Genomic DNA, 15,627 nt, shown 5'->3' on the forward strand with positions numbered 1-15,627 from the left:
TGTAGATAATTGTTTAAGCTATCAGACTTGAGGCTCATGTAGAAGAGTTTTCCCAGGACAAGTGTGTTTTCCATTAGAGTTGATAGGAATCTGTCAGAAGATCCTTTTGACTTTCGGATTTTTAGACTAAATAGTTGAGTAATACTTGCTCTGTTCTCACCCACTCTTTCTTCCTTTTCCTTAAGAAAACACCCTTTTTATTGTAGCAAGATATCTTGGACGGTATCCAGAAAATTGCTGTCTTTTTCTGTGAAAGAATAGAAATAGCTGGCTTCAGACATGAGGTTGTGTCATGGAGAACTTTTATTGGCAATGCCTCAGAGTTAATTGTTGAATTCCCACGTCGAAAACTTTAACAGGGAGGTCTCAGCACCGCTCTCCCCAGCCTTGCTTACGGTGAGCCCTGTTGTCCCAACTGGAGTGGGCGACGAGCCTATGGTTTCTGTCATGAGAAAATTTATACTGATAACATATGGGAATTGCGTTCAAATTGGCATAAATTCATCCTTTCAGCTGCGCTCTCCTCTCCCTCATGTTTTTCCTGACCAAAATTATGTTACTGGGGCTAAGAGTTAGTATTTAACTTGCAGTATCTCTGTAGCTGTGGTTGTTTACTTGTGTATCTGATAACATACGAGTCAGATATTTTACTCTACTAAACTAATTTTTTGTTGCTCTATGACTCACATTTTTTCATTTGCTATTGATGCATCCTCCTGTTCCAATTTTTAACTTTTCTTCTTCTTCTTTTTAAATTGGCTACAGTGGGATGTTGTCCATGCTGCGTACCAGACCGGACAGGGGGGTTAGTGATGGATGCCAGGCCTGTCGGATCTGCCAAATGGCCTCAGCTTCTTTGACACGACTAGCCTGACCGTTGCTGAAATGAAATAATTCTAAATTTTCCGTGGCCTCTTCCTTGTCAAAAACCCAGTGAATGCGGTTATGTGATGCCATCAGAATGACTCATTGCCATAATTACATATGTTCTAAGGGGTTATTCCCATTGTATTATTAAAAACTAGTGATGCTTGATTTTTGGCAGGGATTGTCTTCCTTGTATGATTTACAGATTTTGTCAATTGAATGAAGGAAAAGTAGATTTCCAAGACTTCAGAACAAGACTGGACTTGTACTAAGAGCACTTTTTCGGTGTGGTATTGAGCTACTTTGTTTTATTTAACAGGATAAAGGCAACATCAGCCATCTTACTCTCCTTGTTGCAGTGATTCCCTGCAGAGCACAAGGACAGAAGTGGGTTTCGTCGCTTGCCTTCAACATCGTCCCAGGCACAGCCAGAAGACACAGCAGGTGGTTTATTACCAGAGTAGTTTTCCCAACTCAGTTCTCGGGAATAGGTTTTCAAGGATGTAGCTTACAAGAGCAGGCGGCAGGGCTCCTTGGCAAAAGGCTCCAGGTTTGACAGGTCCTTAACAGAAAAAAACCAAAGCGATCCCAGATATCATTGCCTTGGATCTGGAGTTCCCAAAATGGTGACTGAAAGCAATAGGGGGAGGCCAGAGGGAGGAAAAAATTGAAAGTCAAGCAAAAAAAAAAAAAAGGCAAAAAGGTGAAAAAGCCGAGCCCAGCACTGTGCCCAGCAGAGTCGAACCCTCGGCCCGAACATCCTCCGAGCCTTCTGCTTTACTCTTTGAATGTCTGCCAGCGCTATAGGTCTTTCACAGGAACTAAGTGTTTACTACCACTCTGGAAGCTAAAGCATTTGCATGTAAATGTTTTACTTTCATAATTTGATTTTAATAGTCATGGAAAGTGACTTCTTTTCTAGAAAGCTGCACATGCCGCATCAGGTGTGTTAGCCTTGCGCGTCAGCAGGATCTGACAGGGCCTTTTTCAGGCCGTTTCAGCAGTGAATGGCAGGTGAGGTTCTAACCAGGCATTTTAGCTTCTGGTGTAAATAACAATGTATTATCTACCTGCTAGCCTTTTTTTTTTTTCTCCCTCTTTTCCCCCACTAAGATTCTGCTGCTCTTCAAAAATCATGGAGATTCTGGCAAGCAGCTCCATCTAAACTACGGTTTGGCATTCAGTTGGGTATAATATATTATCATGTATATAAATGCCATCGGTGTGATTTATTTTTGGTGACTGGTTAACTACAGCTGGTATTTCTGTAGTTTTAATAGAGGGTTTTTTTGAAATGTTATGCCTAACAGCTCTCTCTCTGAAGACTATTGACTTAATAAAGTCTGTAAATATATATAAAATACCTCTTTTCGTGTTCTCAGACAATGTAATCCAAATAACAGTATTAGGGATATATATATTCACTATCCTACTCTATTTCCTTTAATCAAAGCTAAGATTTCTTCTGAGTGAGAAATTGTTTTAACATAAACATGAACTAAAAAGTATTTACATTGCCTCCATCTCCATGGGGGTAGAAAGCTAGTAAATTATTGTTTGAGGAGTATGTGTGCACACATTGAACTTGACTGTAGCAGATGAAAAATACAGATTTATATTACACAGAGAGGGTAAGAACATAATGCAACCAACCTGTGTTTGGTGAAATTTGTCTGCTTTAGTCTCTAAATCTCGGCAAATGAGATAAAAATTAAACAGTTGCAAGACTGTAAGCTGTTAATATATTATTCCTTGTTTTTCGTTCCCCATTACATGGGATGAATTACCCCAAAGCTAAGTAAAAGCCTAGAAACTGTCCTGCAGATTTTGATTAGAATTCTGTCCAGTGAATAAACACCCGTTTGTTCAACAGTAAAAATGAAGATTTTTTTCCTGTGCAACAATGTTTCTGAGGAAGGATCTGGCTGGCTGGCTGTATATCTAGCAACTGCTTCTCCAGCTCAGCAACTAGGTGGTCAAGGTACAGAACGGGAATATTCGCAGAAGTCAGAGCAGCAACGTTTCCATGCCGTGATCCGTGTAGGTATATTCGGTTTCAGGATGGCAGACAGAAGTTACTTAGGAGAGGCTCTCTCTTTCCAGACATTTTTGGTTAGTTGGGATTTGAGTCCAGTTTTGGTGAATAAAGCAAACAAAGCTTGTTCAGCAAACCCAGTTATTTATTTATTTGTTTAAAGAAGCATATTTTACAGTCATGCCATGGAGAGAACACCACAACAGATTTTATTTGATGGGCTGAAAGAGAGCGTTCATGTGCATGTGAGTTGAGATGACATCAACCTGTCTAAGGAAATCTCCGGCTCGGACTGTTGAGCTGAGTGTGCAAATCATGTTGGTCAAAGGCAAAATGTTTCTAAATTCATAAATGAACCAGCTCTCTGGGAGTGGGAATTAGCATAATTCTGGAGCTGATTGAAAAAAGAAATTTGATTTATTTTTTAATACTTTCCTCCTAATTTTTCTAAGACAATTTAATTTTAAAATCACCCATACTGAAAAATCTTGGATTTTCTTAGTATGCATTTTAAACTTTCCTTTGCCTTTCTCCCTTTTTCTTCCCATTTTGCTATGAAAGAGGAAGAAAGAAGGGAAAAGGCCACAACAGAAAGAAGTTTGTCAGTTTTTCTAAAAAAACTGGAGAGTTCTATAAAATAGGTTGGTTGATTTGTTGCATGCGGTGTAGTTTTGAAAAAGTTGTGCTAATATTGCCGTGAGTTACTGTAGGGAATCCAGTCAGTTAACAGAGCCTCTGTGTATAAAACCTTACTAATGCACTCTCTTTAATCCTTGTTGAGAACTGGATCGAGATGCTGCAGCAGGAGGGAGGAAGGAGTCATTTATGAATTAGCAAGCTGAGGTTCACGAAAGGGTTACTGATTATTGCTGCTAAAAAGCGGAAAGGAAAAATGGTTCTGCTTACATGCAATGCCATGGCACAAACAAAGTAACTTCTCTCACAGGCTAGCTGGGGCTAGAGAACAGTGAGATCCGATCTTTCAGCTGGGAGGCTTTCAGGAATCTTCTGAACATGATCCATAAACAACTCAAAGGATGACTTTTAAGAACCTCTTTCTCTCTCTGCTTGGTATGCTGGTCGTTTATCATTGTGCTGAAATGGAATCCCCTTTAAAAGATATAACGGCTCCTTGTTTACTTAAACGCAAAGTGGATGATGGGCTGAAAGGTTTTGCTGCCAGCAGAGCAGTCACAGAGAGCTTGGTACAGCTCAGGAGCTGAAACAACTGTGCAGCTCCCACGTTCTGCACTGAGCCAAAGCAGCCGCAAAGCGGATGGGGTGAAGGGAGAGTTTAGGTGTCCTCAGGCTGGAGTCGAGTCCTCAGCGGGTGCCACGAGCCGCCAGCTCTTTGTGGGAGAGGACCAGGACGGCCGGGCATGGGCAGGCGACCCGTGAGAGCGAGCGGGGAGCCCTCCCACAGGCATCCCTGCCGGCTCGCTCTGCCCTCCAGAACCAGAGCAGAGAGGGTGGTGCAGAAGCACACGCAGTGGAGATGGTATTTGCCAGGTTTAGCTTTGGGTGAGCTTTTTGCTGCTCATCTCCTTACCAGGGGAGCCAGGAGCTTTAGCAGTGCATCACTGATCTGCCCCGGGCACATCTCTGGGAGCCACCACACCTCCCCTGGCTCTGTCCCTCAGGACCAGAGGGCTTTTGCTGAAATCTAGAGGAATTAAATGTCTGCACATATTTATATCCAGGAAGCACATTTTAAAATACAAAGGAAACTGAGCAGTATGCCACCTCGTGAGGCTGCTAGAGGTAAAGCTCTCCACGCAGAGAAGGCAGCATTCACGTGCACCCTGCACGAGTCTCACCAGGTCTCTGTCCCGCACAGTCCTCGTCCTGGTTCCTCTGCCCAGGTGTTGGCTCTTGCAGAGCAGGAGTGCTTTTGCTGAATCCAGGGAATTCCAGTCGGTGGCACACAGACCAGTAGTTTCTACCAAACTTTAAAAGTTTGCTTCTCTTCCACAGAGCCCGAACTCTGCCTTCCCCCTCCCGCCTGCCTTCCCTCCTGCTACGCGCCTGGGTGGTGTCCGGACGGATAGACGAGCGTGTCCCCAGCCTGGGATGGAGTCCCGCAGCTATGACTGTACAAGCGGAGACGCGATATTTCGGCAACCTGCGGTTTGTTGTAACCTCTCATTTTCTCAGTCTGCTGTATGTTAACTGGATCCTTCAGTGGGAAATTCCTTAGGGGCTCCGCGGAGCACAGCTGGGGTCCTGCAAATGCAGGATGGCTGATTTGCGGCTGCAGTGCAGCTGGCAGCATTTTCTGGGATTTTCTTAAAGCTTTGGTGAGTTTCCCTTCTACAAGTGAGTCTCTGTCCTGTGGGACACCAGCCTCCATAGGGGCCAAGGCATGAACCACACACTCAGGAAGCTGGTTGTCATTTTGTTTTTTGTTTTTGTTTTTTTAATTTGAAATAACTCTTTGAAGCAGATTCAGGGCAGATACCACTGACCTCTTACCACAAATGTTTAACATGTATTCGCAATGATAAAGTCATACAGCTTAAAACACAAAACAAAGGGTGGGGGGAAGAGAAAGAGGCCATGCCTTTGTGTGAGTCTGGGTCCCGGCTTGGGGAGAGCAGCTGTGTGGGGCCAGTCTCGTCCCTCTGGGTACGACCGTGCTGTGCTGAGGCCACGGGCCTGGTCTTGAGTTGAGGCCTTTGGTCATGAAGTCTCACATCTGGGTCCTTCGCTGGCTCATACTCCACCTTTCCTCCCTGCAGCATCCCCCGCGGAGCCCTGGGGAGGTGGGCTTCCCTCCACGTCCACTCCCACTCCTCGGCAGCTTCTTTCTGCAGTCCTGGGTGCTGTGTGTGTGTGCAGCCTCCCTAAGTATCATGTATGTGGTTTCTCTCGGGTCTGTGGGTCAGTCTGGGAGTATATGTCTGTCTTTTCTGGACATGTGTACGAGTTGTGTAGCAGTGCTCTGGTTCGATAAAGCTTTCATATACATAGCAGCAATGAAGTCTTGCCATCAGGTGACATAAAGGGGCAGCTACTGGGCAGGGCTAGCGGACGTTGTGGGGACCGCGGCCCCTCTCTGTTTGCTCTTCCTCTTCTTGGTGCCAGACTTCGCGTCTTTGGTGTCTTTCCGATTTCTGTTCCCATTTGCATTATCTTGCTTGCCTTGTTCTTCCTTTTTCTTCCTTTTCCCTGCAGTAAAGCAAAGGGGCACTGTGAGGCTCTCCGGCTGCGCGAGCTGGCCTGCGGCCCACCGCTCCCCACGCGCAGAGGTGCCCAAGAGCCGCCCTCGCTATGCTTTGCATTGCGAGCTGTTGCCTAAACATCAACGGGGAAGAAGGATCAAATCTGGATTTAGCTTTGTAATTGTCAGTCTCCAGCAGAAGCGTTAACACTTGCACTTCTCTGCGGCCGCACACCAAGCCCCTTAGCTTACGCGCGCTGCTGTGTGCATCAGAGGAACAGATCGGCTGTGCCTGCCTCCCCCTGCCCGCTGTGTAACCCCTGTGGTGATAGCCACCCCTCCAAACCCGTTTCCTTCCAAACACTCAACTCAGCTGCAATCCTTGTCCATCCCGTAAGAGGACAACCAAACGACCATTCATCCTGAAGACACTGTAATTCCTGGGGAAAACACAGACCTAAGCGTTCCGGTAGAGAGAACGACTGCCATCACCACAGCGCACAGGCATGCACTTTGGCTGCTCGGCTGCCTTGCTGCTGTCTGGCCACAGAAGAAGCTAAAATATCTGAAAGCCTGTGGGACATGTGGGAAGCCGTGCTGAGCATCACCCACCCAGGACTCTGTGCTGGTTCCACCCTGAGGTCTTTCTGGCTGCTGTCACGTTGTGTTCCCTGTACCGCAGAGCGGTAGTGAGATGTGCAGCACATTTATGATACTGGACCATTGGCTGAATACTTGTGCCTGACAAAGAAAGGGTGCCAGGGTGGGGTGGTGAAATATTCCGTATCAGCTCACCTTCGGGGCACTGGTTCTTCTGCACGGTGCATCGCCGCACCTCCGTGGTGGCAGGACACAGGGAGACGTCTCCAGAGGGAGCCTGCAGAATCCGCCGCGTTCGGTCTTCATTGCCCTTCTTGAAGCCACAGAGCTTCCTCTTCTTGGAGCAGGGCCCCCAGGGCCCCCACTCACTCATTTCACATTGTGCTGCCGGATAACAAGAGAGGCCAGAAGTAATTCTCATTATTCTCATTTCTCCATCACTGCCTCAGGACCTCCCGGAGCCCTTGTGCACCATCGCACCTCTCCCCCACTTTAGGTTTGAAGGGCACATGTGTTCCCCAGCAGCTTCCTAAGTTTTCAGGGCACCCCCCTCCTGCCGTACCACACAAACCATGAGTCACGCTTCACAGACATGCAGCAGCAATGCTGGGGTGCTGCTCCCCATCTAGGCTGGATTCCAGAGGCCTCTGCCCTCTGAAGGGCTGGGTCTAGCCTGTACTGTCACCCACTCAACACGGGTATGATGAGCCATCGTCTCTGAGGGGTTTGTTTCATCATATAAAGCAAACTGTAGCAATACATGCAACTGGACCAGACAAAAAGCTCAGTGAAAGGCCCTGAGCATCGCTTACCAGGACTGCTGCATTCCATGGTGCCGTTGGCAGCAGAGTAGCCTTCGGGGCATGTGACATAACATCTCCCTTTGTGCAAATACAAACCTTCCTTACATTTTGTGCAAAAGTTTCGACTGAAACAGGACTCACAGTTCTCAATTTTGCATTCTGGGGAAAAAAGACACAAAGCTGTCACGTAGTCTGATGTGAGGAAAGGACTCGGGAAGATCTTGACTGCTAACTGGAGTTCACTGCTGGCTCCAAGGGGTCTGCCAACAGCCAAGGCAAGTCTCTGAATGTCCTGCCAGGCCTGGTTGTGCTACTTAGAAGTCAGTTTTCTTTGCACTGTCCCCTGGTACAGGACAGAGCCACTGTGCTGCAGCTCTCTTAGCCAACAGCAGCTGCTGCCAGTTCGAAATCAAGCAGGGTGGAAAAGGCTTGGGCTGGTGTTCAGCTTGAGCATCAGTCAGCCAAAGTGGGACAGTGCAAAGAATAAAGTCTTGTGTCAATTGCTCCAGCTGCAGCTACAGTGTGGGCTGCAAAGAAACGGAGTTAGACGGAAATCTGGCCATGATGGTGGTTTGCATGAAACTGCCAGGGAAGTGATCACACTTTTCCATGTCCGCTTCTCTCTGGTGCTCTGGCTGAAAGATGCAGCCCCAGGCCAAGGATCTCATTCAGAGAGCTGCTTGGCCATGGTGAACAGGCAGAGGCAAGAAGAAAAGGTACTTGTGCGAGCAGTACATTAAAACCCGAGAGGATCTCCCTCCTCCTCCTTTCTCCCAAAGCAAAAGGGTGCCAGTCTGGCAGCCCAGGTAACAGAGCTTCCCAAATGTCCTGCAAGAAGCCACCTCCACAGCATATTATGCGGCGCTGAGCATGCTGTGACAGGGTAACACAGTCCTGAAGGCTTTACTGGTGGCCCTCTGCTCTAATGGACCATTGGTCCATCACTACCACCTGCCTGCAGCACGGAGAGACCCACGGAGGCTCTCAAAGACCAGGAAGGCCAAAACTCACGTCAAAATCTGCATGGAAGGGCTGATGTGGGGGTGGGGGATGCCTACCTGCCTTCTAGAGGCACTATTCGGGCAGTATCTAGCAGCTGCGCAAAGGGAAGGAGCATAGCCTGGCTGCACGCTGACCCAGCTGCAGGGGGGAAGCATCTGGGCACTTGAGGCCCATTAGCCATCATCAGCATAAATTGCGGGGTTATTCCATGGGTAGATCGCTGCCCTGCTCAGCACAGCCTTCTCCCCTCTGATACAGCCCCAGCATCTTCTCTCACCTGACCAGAGGCAGCGTGATCCCCTGCAAAGCACTGCCACCCTCCCATGTCTCGCCCCTTCCCTCCCACCCCCATACTCACTGATGCACTTGTTCATGTCTGTATTGCGAAGGCCAAAGTATCCCAGTGGACAAGATGGTAGGCAAATCCCAATTTGCCGGATATCATTCCTCTCCAGAAGGATGAAGAGTTTGGGGGAACATCTCAGGCACCCATTGAACTCTGAGCACAGGTCGCAGCCTCTGGCACAGCCCTGACTCAGCTCGGTGCTAACTGGAAGAGCAAGAGAGAAGCAGCGGTTAGTGCAGCCCGCAGGGCTGGGCTCTGCACGCTCCGGCTTCAGCCCCCAAATCCAGCACCAGCGGCAGGCAGGGCAGGGACCGGGGCAGACCGAGGGCTGGGCTCCTGCTGCACCCATGTCCTCGCCGTGGCTCCCGGCACCGCTCTGGCCGGGTGTTACAGCCCCTTGCCCGATGCTCGCAGGTGCCAGTGCTGTGCCGAGCGCAGGCGCGAGGGTCGTGACAGTGGCAGCAGTGATGAGCAGGACCCAGAAGCAGATGCCAACTTATACAGAGTCCCAGTGCTGTCCCCCCACCATTCCCCTGCCTCCCAGCTCTGTTCATCAGCCCCGCTGCCAACGCTGGGCAGGCACCCATGAGGGACACGCGCCCGAGTGGGCCAGCACTTCCCCACCGAGTCCCCTCTCGGAGCTGGCAGTGCCACCCCGCAGAGCTTACAGGCACGCTGAAGATGAGCAGGAACCAGAGCCGTGCGGTGCTGGAGTGAAACCGTCTGACTAATTCTGCACTGCACTTGGAGCCAGGCTGCGTCCCAGGCTAGATCTCGCTCTGACCCTGCTTATGTTAACTATAACTGGCAGTGCAGGAGATTTCACTGCCCCCAAAATAGAGATGTGTTCTCAGCTCCTAGATTCAGTCCAAGAAAAATACTCAATCCCATGTCTTGAGAGTTTTCTGCTTTTAATTATCGTATAAAATGATGCTTGTTTTGAAACCAATAGCATTCTTTGCAGGCTAGAATGCAGGTTATTTTTATTAGTTTATTATGCAAGCAGCGTCCTTGTTTATAGAAAAGCTGTGTATTTTAAAAATGTATTCTTTTAAATGCTGTGTTTACTACACTTCAAAAGCAAGCGTGAAGGACCACAATGTTCACATGCCAGACCGAGAGGTAAGAAAACTTCCCTCTCCCCTCGCAGTGACCCCAGACCCCAGCAGCTCCCCTGCTGCCGGTCCCAGCCTCATCGCTGGGTCTGCGGGTGCGGAGGCTGCCGGAGTCTCGAGAAATGAAACAGAAGGCAGAGGGGGTCCCCAGCCCTGAGGACCCTCAGTGCCCGGCTGCCAGGAGGGTTTGCTGGGTCTGGACTGGGACCTCCCCTCAGCATTTTGGGCCCTGAAACCCCAAGCGCAGGGACCCCCAGGTGATCCAGCCCCATCTCTCCCGCAGCGCCGAGCCGCGGTGCCAAGGCCTGCCTCTATGGCAAAGGTATAAACCGGGCCCTCGCTGGAAATTGCACTTTATAGCATTAGCCATGACATCAAGTTTTCCTTGTTCTCACAGGGCTCAGCAGTCCCAGTTTTAATATAAAATCATTTTTATATAATTTAATTTAAAACAGTTTTAATGTAAAACAGTTCTAAAACTAGCTTACATAAATGAAGGCAAACCCCTGTGGCTGCTCTTGCACCGATTCAGCCGAGCTGCCCTGCCTGAGCCCCGCGCTGGGACCGGCCAAGGACCATCCAGGCTGGAGGGAGAATTAAACCCCTGTGCACCTCAGGTCACCCCGCGGCCAGACATCCCTGCAGCAGCTGAGTGGGCACCCGTGCATGGCGCATGGCCAGGCAGAGCTGCCGGGGGCTCTGGGTGGGACAGGGCAGCCGGGGGGAAAGGCCGGTGTGGGGTGGGAGCCCGCCAGCACAGCAGGGCTGCGGACACAGATGGGGAGCGATGCGCGGCTCCTGCTCCCTTCCTTTCCTTCTGCTGCGCCTGTCTCCCAGGTGGGCACCTGACCATGAGGTGGTGGGGGACCCGGAGGCTGCCAGCCTTGGCAGGGTGCAGGGTGGGCTGCCCGCTGCTGCCTGCCCGCTCAGCACCTGCCACAGCAAAGGTGGGCTGTAGGAAGGGGGGAGGCTCACCCCATCCTGCCCTGCAGAGCAAATTCCTCCAGCCTTGAGTGCTCTGTGGGCACCAGTGTGCCTGAGGGCTGCAGCCCTGGGGAGCAGTGCTGGCAGTTCCCTGCCCCGAGCTGCAGGCTGTGGGGCTGCTCATCCCCATCCCTGCCCGGCAATGCCTGCGGGGTTAGAGGGGGCTGCTGCCGCGGGCTCAGGGCTGCGGCAGGTCCAGTGGGATGGGGTGGCACATATCTCTGCATGGGACTGGGACCCGGGGAGCTCCCAGGGGCACCCCAGGCTCTGCCCAGCTCCCTGGGTTGGTAAACACATTCACCATCTGCATGAACCATACAGCATCACAAGAAGAAGTAGAGAAGAAAAGCGTTTCATACATACTTCGTCTTTGTCTCTTGCCCTTCACCACTTTGCTGCTGCCTGTTAGATCCATCGAGCTTAGAAAAACCACCACCACAAACAGTCCAAGCTGCATAGTAACACTCCAGCGCTGCAGCCCCTCCGTTGCAGGGTGATCGGAGGAGCCTGCTCCACAGCTGGGGATCTCTCTGCTGCTGCTAAAACGTCTCAGGCGGGATCAGAGCTGAGAGTCTGTGCACGAAGCCTGGTACAGGACCATATCCACAAACTACACCAGCAACAGCGAGCTTAGGTAGCAGGTAACATGGCTCTACCTTCATCCCCGTAAGGAGCGCAGGCGCTTGGCTCTAGTCCCATCTGGGGGCTCTGGCAGTGAGCATTAGCTGCTTGCAGTTTCCCAGTGCGCTCGCAGGAACTGCAAAGGAAGAGGAGGACAGATTAACTCAGCAGCCAGCACTGCTTCAAATGACGGCTGGGCTCGGCACTGAGGTGGGAGAGCGTGGAAGCCGTGGGGCAAACTGGGGGAGCGATGCACAAGGGGTGCGGGCAGTGGGGCAAACTGGGGGAGCGGTGCACAAGGGGTGCGGGCAGATGGTGGCACCCGGAGTGGTGTGGGGTAAATCACCCTCCAACCTCATCCACAAGTCAGTGTTGCTTAATAAGTTAGCACACAGAGAAACGCCTAACCCAGCTTTGCCATCTGCCGATGCTGCATACAGTTATAGCTGTAACTTGTTTAAAATAGTGCCAGTCCCCCTCGGCCGCCCCTCCTCGAGTAGCAGATGGCCTCTGCGGACTGCCAAGCGCACAAGATGTTTCCCATCAAGTGGGCACCTCTGGGGCTGGTAGTCGAGCCGAGCAGAAAGTGAGCCTGCAGTCCCAAGCCAGAGACAGGGCTGTCTGGGGACGGGGTGGGATCGTCCCACGAGCTGCCTGAAGTGCCGCGTTTCTGCTTGGAGGGAATTTCCAAACCTCCCAGCTCCCATTCCCCCGGAGCGGCAGGGAAGGGTCAGCGCTGCCTGCGCAGGCAGAGGCAGGGCCGAGCACAGGAGCTGCTCTGCCCAGGGCTCACTGGCTCTCGCACGGCCGTGCCAGCGGAGGAAGCCCAGTGTTTGGCAGCGAGCGCGGCTCTAAGTGCTTGTGCTGCCCTCGCCAAGCGGCAGCAATGAGTTGCCCGACATGCGTGGCAGGACGGGGTGATGAGACAGCAATGCCGGGAGGACAGGCTGGGCAACAAACCAATTGCTCTGCATGAACTTCTTGGAGAGCAAAGGGAAGCCCGGTGCAGCAGGAGATTGCCGGGTGGCAGCCAGGCGCAGCCAGTCCGGGAGCTGCTGTGTGTCCTGTCCTCACCCTGGAGCATCTGAGACCTTGCTCCTGCTGGCTGCCTGCCTGACTCTGGGGGACAGACAGCGCAGGCAGGGCTGCTGCAGAGCAGCGTGCTGCTCCTCCGAGAAATGACCTGGGAGGTGGTTTTCTGTGTGCCCTGTGGCTGGTGTGCAGGAAAGGCAACCTCTGAGCTGCACCAAGAGCTCTGGCACTGCCAGGCAGAGCCACGCTCCTCTCTGCAGCTGGCAAAGCCCTGCCAACGGCTGCCATTGTGTGGGAATAAAGGCGACAACATTCACTCTGTGAAGTCAAATGAAACAGAAAATGGTTTTAATCCTTTTATAATAACTGCGCAATCACCGATGCCCCAAATGGCCAGTGGTGATGGTGCTGGAATGAAGCCTGGCTGCACCCTGCACGCTGCCTGCAGGACGGACATGGGCCCCAGGGTGCCAGCCCCCTCCCGTGCCCACCATGGGGTGGGGGACCTGCCGAGGGGCCACCAGCTGGTGCAGCTCCCCCACTCCAGCCCAGCTATAGTGTAGTTATGACTACAGCAGCAAAATACCTGAATGGAGAGGGCTGCCCACAGCAGCGGTAGCGGGCTGGCAGCATCTTCAGTCAGCTGCTGCCTGGAGATGTGACTCGGGCACCGCCAGGTCTTGTAGCAGCACATGACTCAACACCGAGAGGTGCCCCAGGAGCAGGCACCTCGTGGTGGCTTTGGCTCACATGTGCTGGCAAGGCATGGAGGCCATCGGGTGCTGCAGAGCACTACTGCCATCCTCCCGCCCCGATGGCTTTGAACTTTTCACCATGTCCCTGCTGCGACTCTGCGGAGCACTGCTGGGGCAGGAGCACAGCGCTCCCTCCCCATGTGCTTGTCGTTACAGCCCACAGCTCATCCACAGGATTTTCAAATAAATAATTAGTCACTTGTGTAAACACCAACTTGTTCTGCACTTCCAAGTCTGTTTGCTGCAAGCTGCTTTATAAACACTGTCAAGTGCTTAAGCTGGGCTGTTGGGAGTGTTTACCCGAGCGGAGAGCCCTACAGAGGGGGGATCCCACCCCAGCCCCACAGCCTCCCTCCGCACTGCACTCATGTGCAGGGACCTGGGCACGGTGCAGGGCTCCCGTGTGCAGGGGTGAGGCAGCATGGGCAGCCGGGTGAGGAAGGACCCTCCGGCCAGATGGCATGGCACACTATGGCAATGCCTGGCAGGGCACAGGCAGAGGACCCCGGGGATGCTAGCTGGTGTGAGCAGGGCAGCGTCAGAACAGCAAGCCCAAACTCTCCCCAAATTAGTGCTGAGCGCCAGCTGCTCTGGAGGGAGCATGGTGTCGCCACCCCGATCCAGCTGCCCCTTGTTTTTAATTACAGCAGCTTTGCAGGTGAAGCGCATTTGCAGGAAGTACACACTGAACCCGCTCCGCGTCCTGCAGTGTTTACACAACACTCACAGTTTAGGCAAAGTCTCCTCAGTGTGGGGACAGCAGGGATATTCTCAGGGAGCAAATACAGCCCCGGCGTGCCAAGAGCCAGCGTGAAGCTCATGCCGCCGCCGCATACCCCATCTCTCAGGGTTTGTTCAGTACAAGGGCAGGGAAGTGCCATGGGAAACCTTGAGGGCACAATGCAAACCGGACAAGCACATGCTTTTTCTCCTTGTATCCTTGTTTTCTATCCCAAAGGGAGCTTGGGCCTCTGGCCAGAGCTGCCCACTCAGCACAGAAAAGCTACTGGCATCCTGGATGCTGAAAAGCCAGTGCCAAGGTGGTCACTACCTTGGCGTCACTACCACCATCTCCATGTTTCAAAAGCTCCCTGCGAGCCCACAGTGCCTGTGGTGTGCCCGCCGGCGGAGGCTGCAGCAGAAGGGCTGGGCTCCCAGCTCTTCCCACCCTCACCTCAGGACACAAATTATGATTCTTTCTGCTATTGCAGCCATCGGTCAAGCTCAGGTTGCTGCAAACAATTTCCAGTCTAAACTTTAGCAGGATTTATGCCATTATCCCATCGACAGGAAGAATTTGGGGTAACCTGAATCGTTCTGAATTCATTTGTGGAGAGACCTGGCCCCTGCATCTGAGATGACAGTAAGCCTTGTTTGCAATTCAATCAGGATAAATTGGTCCTTGGGAGCTCCGATACAAACCAGAAAATGTAAACCATCCAGATAACTTACCATTAGTCCTCCTACACACAAGGTGAGAAAGACCAACATTATATCCCTGGGATATTTGAGACCTAATCCAGAATAACTAAATTGCTGATATATTGCCTCTTGCTGAATGTATCAGGCTATCTGTAATGTAAACGGGCTCTCCAAAGGTTTACTGAGCCTGGGAGAGAAGGACCAGATGCTTGTTTGAGGGCTGGAGGCAGGACAAAGTCTGACTACAGCAGCAGCATTAATGCACCCCCAGGAACTGCCAGGTCAGCTGCCAACAGCCAGCTGGACATCAGCGATGGATGCAGGGGAACTTGGGTTTCCAGGTCCTGGAGCCAGCTAGAGAACTCAAATTTCACCTTGGCAGCCTGTTTAGGGGGTGCAAATACACAAGGAGAACAGGTTTCAGAAGCATCTTTGCCTGCAGGAGGAGTCACAGTTTTGCAGGGTTTCACCCAGGTTCCTTTGGTCCCAACCGTCTCCCAGCCCTGCACTCGGCAGGCTCGAGCCTGGGCGATGGCCGGCACCCAGGGCAAATTGCCTCAAGCCCTTCGCAGCCCCGGGGCAGGCAGAGTCTGGCTCCAGGGAGGTTGTTTGTGGCAGCAGCCAGCTCCACGCTGCCAGCAGATTCCCCAGCCTGCCTTTACGTAAACTTTCAACAAGCCCATCCAATAACGATAATGGCACCCAGATATCAGATGTACTGGGAGGAGAGCAGGAGGAGGAAGAGGAGGAGGAAATGAGGGCAGGCTGCTAAGGAGAGCAGGGCCACATGCGAGGATGGGGTCTGTGGGGCACGTGGCGGTCCTCGCTACCAGCACGATGAGCTGCTGCCTGGCATCGGAGCCAGCCAGAGCAGGGCTGCAGGGA

At 52.0% G+C, this 15,627-nt stretch overlaps 1 protein-coding gene across 2 annotated transcripts in view; it reads right to left on the reverse strand.

Annotated features, from left to right (window-relative positions):
- Positions 1-3,035: 3,035 nt before the first annotated feature.
- RSPO1 (R-spondin 1) overlaps positions 3,036-15,627 on the reverse strand; it is a 31,236-nt gene continuing 18,644 nt past the window's right edge. For both annotated transcript variants that reach the window (XM_056333568.1, XM_056333569.1), the window contains exons 2-6: positions 11,276-11,669; positions 8,826-9,017; positions 7,475-7,624; positions 6,858-7,046; positions 3,036-6,070 (exon numbers count right to left, since the gene is read on the reverse strand). In XM_056333568.1, coding sequence (XP_056189543.1) covers positions 5,913-6,070; positions 6,858-7,046; positions 7,475-7,624; positions 8,826-9,017; positions 11,276-11,369 — 783 coding nt within the window. In that variant the 5' untranslated portion in view covers positions 11,370-11,669 and the 3' untranslated portion in view covers positions 3,036-5,912. The remainder of the gene's footprint in view (positions 6,071-6,857; positions 7,047-7,474; positions 7,625-8,825; positions 9,018-11,275; positions 11,670-15,627) is intronic.

The sequence above is a fragment of the Falco biarmicus genome, chromosome 3, assembly GCF_023638135.1.
Source record: "Falco biarmicus isolate bFalBia1 chromosome 3, bFalBia1.pri, whole genome shotgun sequence".
NCBI lineage: Eukaryota > Metazoa > Chordata > Aves > Falconiformes > Falconidae > Falco > Falco biarmicus.